This window comes from Sciurus carolinensis, chromosome 18 (assembly GCF_902686445.1).
Source record: "Sciurus carolinensis chromosome 18, mSciCar1.2, whole genome shotgun sequence".
In the NCBI taxonomy this organism is placed as follows: Eukaryota; Metazoa; Chordata; class Mammalia; order Rodentia; family Sciuridae; genus Sciurus; species Sciurus carolinensis.
Genome location: NC_062230.1, coordinates 5,887,616 through 5,899,088, shown reverse-complemented (window position 1 = coordinate 5,899,088; position 11,473 = coordinate 5,887,616). Strand labels below are relative to the sequence as shown.

At 51.2% G+C, this 11,473-nt stretch overlaps 1 protein-coding gene across 1 annotated transcript; it reads left to right on the top strand.

The window, feature by feature from the left end:
* Positions 1 to 488: 488 nt before the first annotated feature.
* On the top strand, positions 489 to 3,443 carry Ccl26 (C-C motif chemokine ligand 26). Its single transcript, XM_047534380.1, has 3 exons — positions 489 to 806; positions 882 to 996; positions 3,234 to 3,443. Exons 1-3 carry the CDS (start codon positions 734 to 736, stop codon positions 3,322 to 3,324), a joined length of 279 nt encoding a protein of 92 aa, XP_047390336.1. The 5' UTR covers positions 489 to 733; the 3' UTR covers positions 3,325 to 3,443.
* The last annotated feature ends 8,030 nt before the right edge of the window (positions 3,444 to 11,473 follow it).

Sequence of the window (11,473 nt, the reverse complement as noted above, 5' to 3'; positions counted from 1 at the left end):
TTAGCCAGATTTGACTGAAATACAGAATCGTGGGTCACCCCGAAGGTCCAGGACCAGGTGGGGGAATATATATTTGTAAAACCTCCAGATAATTGGTATAATCTCTCAGTTTAGAGACCCTCTAAGCTAGAGGAGCTGTCTCAAGTGCCCCAACCAGCTCTGGTGTTCCCACGGGTCAGGTACTATGAGGTACTAAGGAGTGGTAACAGCACCGGCCCGCAGGCCTGGCAGCCTGGGTGCCCGGAGCATGGCTCTTGATCACCCCTTGTCACGGTTGGCTGCTCTGTGTGGACATCTGAAACCACTTAGACCTCACCAGGAGATAAGCAATGTTGAGAAGGCAGACAAAACTTCACCCGAGAGCCCGAAATCTATCCGGAACAACCAATTGTGTTGTCAAGTAACTCGGGTCAGTTCCCTGGAATATGACTTCACTTCCTCTGCTTCTGTTTTTTCAAACCAGAAGGCATTGACTGGGCCAACAGCCCTGGGCCTGAGACTCCCGCTGGCACTCTGGCCCCTTCTCTCCTCCCACAGGACCTGGGGCCACCATCCGGGCTCATTCCCTCGGGTAGTGGGTTATACTCCATTGTTCAGTCAAGGAAGAAAAGCCACTTCCGTTTCCAACCACACAATTCTCTGGAATTCTCTTCAGGGACTGCTCAGCCTCCTAAAAGGCGGGCAGGCCGGAGGAATTCGGAAGACAGCTGTGAAGGACCCGGCTCCAAGGACCATGAGGAGCTTCCCTCTGGTTCCTCCCATTCTCCTGGCCTTCCTCCTGACCGTCCACGTCAGAGCTGCCACACGTACGTAGCTGTCCCAGGCCCTTCCCGAGGCTCCTTTCCAGAAAGGACAGTCTCAAGATTCCCTCCTATCTTTAGGTGATAGTGACGTTGAGAAGACATGCTGTTTCCAGTACAGCCATAAGATGCTTCCCTGGAACTGGGTGCAAGCCTACCAGTTCACCCAGATCAGCTGCCCCCAGCAGGGTGTGATGTGAGTATCTCCCAGGCATGCTTTCAGGGTCCCTGACCCCCACGTCATTGGATGGGTGCCGAGCAGAGCCCCCACCCCTGCCAGCCCAGGGGCAGGATGAGCCTCAGGATGAGAGCCTGGGTCCCTGGGTTGTGTCCTGCCTCTGCAATGACATGCATGACTTTGAGCTTTGGTTTGAGTCTGCTCCTCATACCGTGGGCCAGGCAGAACTTGCAGTCTCAGGAAAGAAAAGAGGCAGAGATATTTGCACAGAAGAGTTGATCACAATCGTGATGAGCAAAAAGAGAGAGAGAGAGAGAGAGAGAGAGAGACAGAGAGGAGGAGGGAGCTGGTCACAGTCCCAGGAGGACCTGACTTGGCATCTGGAAGGTCTCCCTAAGGAAGTGACCCCAAGGATGAGTGGAAGGAACATTCCAGGGAGGACAGAGGAGCGTGGGATGAACCAGAAGTGGGGGAGGATAAACTGTCAGCCCTGACAAGGCAGAGAGGCAGCCAGGAGCAAGGTCATGGTAATGAGGGAGCCCACACGTGGCTCAGGAGCTCCTGGCAGGATTGAATGAGATCACGTATGCACGTCATTTAGCACCAGGCCTGTATACCCCATATGCTCAAAAGATGGAAACCACCTTCAGGAGCAAACAGGAAGTGGGCACCAGCCTGTGCTCCCAAGGATACAGAGCTGCTGAACACCAGAGAATAAGCAGCGGGGGAGCAGGGGCTCCGGGGACAAACCTAATGCCATCATTTTGAGACAGAGCTGAGGATAGACACATGACACTGCGTGCCTGCGCAGAGAAAGGGAGCCCCGGGGCTCAGAATGTCCTGGCTCTTCTCCTTTGGGTCTCCAGTGGCTTTCTGGAACTTTAAAGACACCCACACTTAACCAGCAGCTGGCAAAGCTTCCTCAACTGGAGTCAAAGCAGAGCTCTGTCACAAGCTGGGGGACCTTAGACTAGCTGAGATTCCTCCATTCTAAAATGAAGGGACAGGTGTTTATCAGTCATCTAGGACCAAATATCAAAACACCAAATGATAATTTTCTTATTTCTCATGGTTTCTGTGAGCCAGGAATTCCAGAAGGCTTGAATGGATGGTGTTGGCTCACTCAATTGAAGGGAGATGTTGCTGGAGATGGCCCTGCTGGCTGGGGGCTGGCGGCACCTCTGCAAGGCTGGTTGGGCTTCCTCATAGCATGGTGGCTGGTTGGGCTTCCTCACAGCATAGTGTCTAGTTGGGCTTCCTCATAGCATGGTGGCTGGTTGGGTTTTCTCATGGCATGATGGCTGGTTGGGCTTCCTCATAGTATGGTGGTAGGACTTACAAGGAGGTTCAAGTTTCCAGCATAAGAGCTTTGCCACCTTTTGCGACACAGCCTTAGATGTCACAGAGCCTTCCTTCCACCATATTCTCTTAGTCGGTCAGTCCCTCAGCCTGGCCTAAATTCATGGGGAGGGGGCATGGGCCCCTGCCTGCCAATGGGCGTGATGACAAAGAAATCTGCAGTCACACTTACAGACTGTCACAGGATCCTTCCCTCCCTTGTTTCCCTACTCCTCGGACTCCTCTGCCCTGCATGTGCCAGGGCCAGCCAGCCAGCCAGCCCTGTAGACACCACTGGGCCCTGAAAACCTACGCCAGGCTAGAGTATCCCCAACTTCGTTTCTTGTTGTTTCTGAGTGCTCTCAGAGAGCTCAGAGCTGGAGACTCAGGGACATCGACCACGGCCCCCGCGTTTTAATAAGCTCACAGCACAGCAAGGAACACAGGAATCACATACACAACCACAACGAACAACCCAAGAAATGCAGCTGACAATGAAGTGGCATGGTGGTGTGGGTCCATGGCCTGAGTGGTGGAATGTTCTACCCTTGATCTTGGTGACGGCTGCGTGAGCTACAAATATAGTAAAAGCCATGAAGTTGTAATTCACTTCAGTGAATGAGAGTGTGTGTGAATTGTCCCAGTGGAGCTGCTGTAAGCAGCAGGTACAGGTAGCAGGTTACAGATTAGACCTGGGGGCCAGTGCTTCCCTGGGAGGGGGCCTCTGAGCGTGGCTTCCTATGGGAGCAGAGAGGAAGGAGGGCAAGGCCCAGGAGAGGAGGGGACAGGGACGGAGTGCGGCAGGGGTGTGGGAGGGTGTCAAGACTAGTCAGGGAGCGGCCCCGCCCTCTCCCTCTGCCCCTTCCCAGGAAGCCAAGGGACCCCATATTCACTTCACCTCTGTCTTTATTTCACAGATTCACTACCAAAAAAGGCGAGAGAGTCTGTGTCCAGCCCAAGGAAAAATGGGTGCAGAGATATATTTCTTTATTGAAAACTAAGAAATAATTGTGACTCTGCTGACTTTTCAGTCCAGGGACACCTGGACCTTGCTCTTGGCCCTGTTCCCCTGGGTGGAGCTGGGGCCATCTCTACAGAGGGCCTCCTGGCAGGGAGGGAAGCATGTTTTCCACCAGAGTTTTCTTTCTTTTTTTTTTTAAATAAAGGTTTTTCATAAAGATTTGACTTGTGGATAATATTCCTAATCAATAAAACTTGTTCTAAGGCATGGAAGCCAAGTCAGTATAGGTTAACCAACTGCCTGGACGTCCCCAAACCCTGAACTGATCCTGTATTTGAATTTTGCTTTTTTTTTTTTTGCCTAATTGCAAAAAAGAAAAATGTGATACATCTTGGCAAAAGGTTTGGCATATTTCCTAACATTGTTGAGAAAGGTAGGTTATGTTATTTGGAAAAATAAACCCTGCCCGACATCTCTCTGTCCGTTCATGCTGGGTACCTGGCACCTCAACATATTGGAAGTGGTTTTAGAAAATGAAAGCTGCTGGGTGCTATGGTGCATGCCTGTGATCTCAGCAGCTCAGGAGGCTGAGGCAGGAGGATCGCAGGTTCGAGGCCCTAAGCAACTTATCAAGATCCTATCACAAAATAAAAAAAATAAAAGGAGCGGGGGAGGTAGCTCAGTGGTAAAGCACTCTGGGTCGAATCCCCAGTACCGAAACCAAAAACAAGTGAAAACACCCAGAAAGAAAAAGAAAAGAAAATGCCAATTAATGAACATGAATATATTCTACCTACCAATCCTAGGACGCCATGTCTGTCTAGCCCAAGTAAGTTCTTTTTAAGAAATAATTACAGATTCGCAGGCGTTGCAGCCTTTCGAGAAGGTTAGGCATGGTGGTGCCCACCTATAATCCCAGTTAATTGTGGGGAGTGGAGTTGAGACAGGAGGATCACAAGCTGAAGACCGACCTGGGCCACTTAGACCCCGTCTCCGATAAATCAAAAGGGCTGGGGGTGTGGCTCAGCGAAAGAGCGCTCGCCTCGAGTGTGTGAGGCCCCGAGTGGCCCTCCCAGCACCACAGAGAACAATCACGATAATTATAATAATAACACAGGGAGGCCGGGCGTGCCCTGTCCTCGGTCTCCCCCGTGGTTACATCTTCCATAATTATAACACAGCGTCAAACCTGGGAGAGTCGCCCTGGCAAAATCTGCATGCATGCTCTGTCATTCTGCCATCTGATCAGGTGTGGGTCTGAGGAATCGCTGGAGAGCCCCCGCCGTCACACCCTGCTTGTTTGTGTGTGTGTGTGTGTGTTTGCAGTGCTGGGGGTGAAGCCCAGGGCCGCGAGGCATGCTAGGCCAGCGCTCTTCCTCTGAGCTACCTGCCCTCCTTCCTTCCGGCCCCACCTGGTGGCCCCGCCACTCCACTGTCCCCCTCTGAGCCTGACTGTTTTCCATGCCGCGTGTAAGTGGGATCACGTGGTATCTGCCTCTGCCTGACTCATTTCACTTGGCCTAATGTCCCCCGGGACGTCTATGGTGTTACAATGGCAGGATTTCCTTCTCTCTTAGGGCTGACTAGTGTTTCATTGTGGGCAGCCGTCCATGTTCAGCAGAATCAGGCCTGGCCGAGCCTGGGATACGAGGAACCGGCGGTCGTGGGAGACTGCCCCAGACAGCCTGGGGGAGGTGGCCCTGTACAGAGGAGGCACACCCTGGGGACATGCTGATTCTCTAAGCAAATGGCTCCCCGACTCCACCCATCCTGTTCCTCACAGAAGAAGCCCCTCCTGGTCCCCTTTACCTGTGTGACTGTAAATAAAGGGAAGGTGGGCTTCCCCATCTTGTGAGAGGCCAGATCTCGGCATGGCCCAATCCGTCACACCTCCTCCCTTTTGAAAAGATTATTGGCTCTTGTGTTTATTTAATTAGATAAGTTTCTTAGAGATTAATCAAGAGCTGGCGCCGTCCTCAGGCGGAAACCCTTTCCCTCATCCACGCTGGATGTGACGGGAAATACCCCCTACATTTCATTATACAAACACACACACATGTACACATTTATATTCCAACATATATAAAAAACATATTCGTGTACACACAGAGTTATCCCCTGTATAGGAGGGCGATTTCTTCCAGGGTCCCTCATGGACTAGAAACCTGTAGATGCTCAAATCCCCTCTATAAAATGGCATAGTAGGTGCCTGTAGCCCAAGCCCAGCCTCCTGTATGCTTCCACTTTCTCTAGATTACTTACAATACCCAATATAACAGGGGTTCTCCGATACTGTTTAGTTTGTACACGCTCAGAACAGATGTCATTTCTGGGGACATTTTTGATCCACTGTTGGTTGACTGTGGACGTGGAACCCACAGACCCAGCCAGCCTATTGCTTACACATGATGTGTCTATCTCTGTCTATGCATTTAGATACACGCACATACGGACACGTATCACAGGTACAGAAACAGCGTGGTACCATTGTAAAAACAGACACACAGACCGACAGGACAGAATGGAGAGCAGATCGCATATCGTGTTTTCTGTATGGGTGTGTCCAGGAGTGGACCCTTGGGTTGATTCCAACCTCAGCTACCGTGAGTGATGCTACAGTCGACACAGGTGCAGGTGTGTCTCCGCGATCTTGGTATTTCCTTTGGGTTCAAGCACAGAAGTGGGATTGCTGGGCTACATAGGTGTTCTAGTTTTCATTTTGGGGGGCAGTGCCCATGCCGTTTTCTATAATGGCTGTGCCAATTTATACCCCCATCCGTGGTGTGCAAGAGATCCCCCTTAATCACATCTCGCTGACATTTGTTATCATTTGTCTTTCTTTTTTGGTACCAGGGATTGAACTCAGGGGCCCTCGACCACCAAGCCACATCCTCAACCCTATTTTGTATTTTATTTAGAGACAGGATCTCACTGAGTTGCTTAGGGTCTTGCTTTTGCTGAGGCTAGCTTTGAACTCGCGATCCTCCTGCCCCAGCCTCCTCAGCAGCTGGAGTTACAGGCCTGCAGCCGCCACTATACCCAACTCATTTGTCTTTTTGATCACATTGATCCTAACAGAGGTGAGGCACTCTCTCATGGTGGCTCGATCTGCATTTCCCAGATGATTAGTTGTTGAACATGTTTTTATATATTATTTGTCATTGGTGTGTCTTTTTTTGAGAAGGGTCTGTTAAGGTCCTTTACTGGTTTTTAAATCCAATTCCTTGCTTTCTTGCTGTTGATGTGGGTTTCTTGTATTTTTTAGATATTGGCCCTTCTCTGACAACCCCCTATATGGCTTGCACATATTTTCTACCTTTCTTAGTCTGTCTCTTCTCTCTGTTGAGATCGCTTACTTTGCTGTGCAGAAATTTTTCAGTTTTACTGACGTGCTTTTGCTTTCTTCTAAGAACCTTATGGATTAGGATTTTCATTTAAATTGTTACTCCATTTTGAATCAATTTTTGCATGTTGTAAGGGTCTAATTTCATTCTGCTATCTGTGTATATCTAGTTTCCCCAACACTGTTTTTTGTCTTTTGGGCAGGTTTTTGTACCAAGGATTGAAGCCAGGGGTGTGTAACCACTGGGTCAGATCCCCAGCTTTTATTTAGAGACAGGGTCTCACTAAGTTGCCGAGGCTGGCTTTGAACTCAAGATCCTCCTGCCTCAGCCTCCCGAGTCACTGGGATTATAGGTGTGCACCACCACACCTGGTTCCATATGAATTTTAAGATTTATTTTTTCTGTTCCCATGGGAAAATGCCATTAGAATTCTGATAGGAATTCACTTGAGTAGTAGGAGCACTGTAATAATATTAGTTCTTCTAATCCATGAAGATGGGATACCTTTCCACTTATGATGTCTTCTTCAATTTCTTTCAACATCTGTAAACCCTGGCTCTGAACACTGGGCATTACGGAAGCATTTACTGCACACAGCAGTCTTCTTACCCTAGGTCCTGCATGATGTTTGGAATTGAGTTTCTCCTAAAACAGAAGTCGAGATAAGAATGTGCTTGTGATACACGTTGGAAATGATCTTGGAAGGTACCAACAGGAACTGGGGAAGTGAAGCAAGAGAGAAGCAGCAGCAGAGAAGTATGTGAAGGAAGAGGTCAGCACTGTGGGTGACCAAGCTCAAACCTTTTTTTTTTTTTTTTTTTTGTTTTGCGGTGCTGGGGATTGAACCCAGGGCCTTGTGCTTGCAAGGCAAGCACTCTACCAGCTGAGCTATATCCCCAGCCCGTGAGCTCAATCCTGATGGGGAGCACAGGGAACTGTGGAGGACCCCAGCATCAACCAAGGGCGAGGGAGCAAGGGCTGGCTGCTGGGGTGCAGGAGGGGACAAGTGCTGGCTTTCCGGCACTTCCTGCCTGCCACGTGAAGGACAGAGTGGGCCACGAGAGGTGTGGGCTGCAGGCGGGGAAGGTAATGATAAGGCCTGACGGTGTGAAGGGTGCAGCTCTGACCTCTGTGTCCTGGGACCAGACCCGGCCCGCTCATCACCCACTACTCCCAGATCCACACGGGACGCTCTATCTTCCTGAACGAAATGTGGGCACTCCTGGCTCACTATGAGTCTTCAGATGGTATTTTCCTTCTATGGATGGGAACTTCCGGACGGCTAGAACATGCCCTCTCCATTTTCAGAATCTTTCTGCTAAATGTCTACTTCCCAACTTGTACCCCAAATGACAAAATGCCTCCTCCTTTTAGCAAGTATGTCAAGGTCACGTTTTCCCTGCGTCCTGTCAACAGCAGCAACCCTCTCCTGCCTCTGGAGGATTCCAGCACCTTTTGCTCTCCCTCTGTGGTGCTTATAATACAGTTACCAACTCTTAGCTCTGCTACCAGATCACTGGTTCCTAGAGGCCAGGGTCAAGTCTGTCTTTGCACAAATGAAGGGCCCAGTAAAATTTTTTTTTTTAACCCCTGAGCCACATCCCCAGCCCATTTTACATTTTATTTAAAGACAGGGTCTCTCTGAGTTGCTTAGGGCCTCGCTAAGTTGCTGAGGCTGACTTTGAACTTGTGATCCTCCTGCCTCAGCCTCCCCAGCCTCTGGGATTACAGGTATGTGCCACCGTACCTGGTGGGCCCAGTAAATATTTGTGGGGTATAGTGCCAAAGAAAAATATTGCCAAATGCTGTTCACCCAAGTTTATTTCTGAATCAGAGTGGTGTCCATGGAGGATCAGGGCAAGGTATCCAAGATAGAAAGACCAAGCTCCAAGATGGATCTATTCACATAGGACTTTTATCTGCAGTTCCACCTCCTTACCAGCAGAGGGCAACACTCTCCTACCATCTTGTAAGGATTCCTACCAGAGCTTCCCTGAAACTGGTCAATTCATAGAAAAGTCCGTACTACTGAGTCTTCATCAAGGAACTACCTGAGATTGGGAGTCGTTTGCAATCACTGGGGGAAGATGGCGGGGGGAGAGATGTGAAAAAAGAAAGAGTTCAACCTTCAGCCAGCCCTTTGGGACGCCCCACAAGAGAATGGACTGGTCTAAGTTCGACTGCAGACACCCTGTCCTGGGGTCTCAGTCTCTTCACTCGTCAAAAAAGAGGTTGGAATTCAAGATTTCAGGATTCCTCGGAGTTCCTGAATTCCTTCCATATACCAAAGCATGCTCTCAAGAATCTAGCGGAGAGATGGGCAGGTGCAGATTCAGCCCTGCAAGACTCTACGAAGGAGGCCAGGCTGGGGCCAGGTCCCTCTGCAGGGCTCAGGCACTTGGATGCTATTCTGAAATCCTCTGCCTCTGTCACGCCCCTTCGAATCACGGAGGACATCCCTCCTATCATGCCGGGCCGAAGTCTGCTGCATGGTAAATTCCTACTACCAATGCATAGGAGGAATTCGAAAACAGAACTCAACCCCGCGGCTCTCTGTGGGCATAGGGCAGAGGCCAGGCCACCTTGGAATTGCTGGGAAGTGTGCCCTAAATAAACCACTCATGCTCTAATCCCTGCCCGCATTCTAATATATCCCAAAGCAAGGTGAATCCGGGATTGCCAGGCGAGGTGGGTCCCTGGCAGGTGAGGATCCCCACCTTACAGGTGGGTTCTGGCCTCTGTAGACAAGAAGACACCTGGAGTCAAAGGAGAGAAGTTGGGGCCGGGGATGTGAGAGCCGAGGATTGGCCGAGATGGGCTGGTTTCTGTCCTCTACCGCCCTGCTCTGTTGGGTAATGACCTTGTCTCCTCCATTATGGATCCACTGGTTCAGCTGACGCTGGGACTCCGCAGGTCCATTAAGGCTCCCCTGGGGCAGACAGGCATCCACAGAGCGCATTAGAGCCCAGACAGGCTGGCGGGAGGTCGGGGCTGGCTTGGCAGCCGCCGCCCAGAAAAAACAGCTTCGCCGTCTCTCCTCCCCAACAGCGACCCCAGCAAATCCCAGGTGCCTGATGAAGGGTGTCCCTGCACCAAGCAGGTCACCGCCCTGTCTTGGGCCTCCAATTCCCATTCAGTGGTTCCTCTTTCCCTGAATTGGGCAGTTTTCTTTTACAGAGCCTGTCTGTGCCCGGGACCCGTGCAGGCAAGAGCAGTCTGGGCTGGGACCCACTTCTCAGCCATGCGATCCAAGATTAGTTCCTGAACCTGACCCTCCATTAACCCTAGTTACCAGCAGACTGTAATGACACCGAGCTCATCGGGTTGCCGCAGATTTCCAGAGATAACGCGTCAAAAGCTCGCAAAGCTGGAGCCAGATCAACAGTCTAAGGGAAGTCCACGGTCACGGCTGCTGCCTGCCGTCGCTACGTTCTTTCTTAGGACGACATGAATTGCACAAGACGATAGCTAGGCTCCACTTGGATGGGAATATTCTGTTCATTCGTTAGATAAATATTTATTCTCCTCTTTTCAAACTGCAAAACCTGCTGCCTGGCACAGTGGTGCACACCTGTAATCCCAGCGGCTCAGGAGGCTGAGGCGGGAGGATCTCAAGTTCAAAGCCAGCCTCAGCAACGTAGTGAGGCCCTAAGCAACTCAGTGAGACCTTGTCCCTAAATAAAATATAAAAAAGGACTGGGGCTGTGGCTCAGTGGTGAAGCGCCTCTGGGTTCAATCCCCAGTACCAAAAAATAAATAAATAAATAAATAATAAAATGTTCTAGATGTTAAGGCTATGAATTAAAAAGAGAAAAGTCCCTGTTCTCGTGGGGAAGATAAGCGATGAGCAGGAAACGTCATAATAAATAAGGAGACTATAAGGGGCTAGTCTCGCATTAGCCTAGCCTGTGTGAGGTCCTGTTTTTGATCCCAGCACCATAATATATAAATAAATAACTACATCACACATCAGAAGGTGACAAGGGAAGGTGACCCAGCAGTGTGTGTGTGTGTGGGGGGAGGGTTTGCAGTTTGAATGGGTGGTCAGGAAAGGTTTCCTTGAAAAGGTGACATTAGAGTAGAGGCTTAAAGGAGACGAGGCCATGAATCCTGCAGGGGTCTAAGGGAAGAATGTTCCAGGCAAAAGCAACAGCCAGTGCAAATGGCCTGGGGCAGCCGAGCATATGGCTTTGTTAGAGGAGGCAGTAGGACTGGAGAGGAAGAAGTGAGCCAGGGCTGGGGGCGCCGTCAGAGAGAGAACGGGACCAAGGCCTGCAGGGATGGCGGCTTTTACTAAGAGAGACTGGGGGGCTGCCAGGGGCGAGCAGGACGGGGCCAAGGTGGAAGGATCACAGGACGGCAGGCCCCAGCATCCTGGAGGAAGAAGGCGGAAGCCGGGAGGCCCAGCCAGGGAGAGGAAAAGGGTGAGGATGAGCTCAGGGTGTGAACTTGAGACCGGTGGCTGAGACGGGTGGAGGACCAGAAGCCGAGCAGGTGGGCGTGGAGGGTCGCCCGCTGCAGGTGGAAATCCCGGGACCCAGACCGGAGTGACGCTGGCGGGACGGCTGCGAGCCAGCAGGAAGTCACGGGTGTTTTAAAACAGGGTTTTTACCATGAGACGCGGCGAGGCCGTCGGACCGGGAGACAAGCACCATCAACGACAAGCCGTTGCGCCCACAGACCCTGAAAGCGGGGCTCGTCCTGCTGTGGGCCTCCCGGGCCGGCACCAGGTGGAGGGCTGGGCAAGGGTCCTCAGGGTGGGCGGCATGGGAGCAGCAGGCCAGCGGGTTCTGCGGGCTTGGCTGTCGGTCTCTGGCCCCAGGTCGGCTGGGTGTGCGAGCCGGGTTGGGGG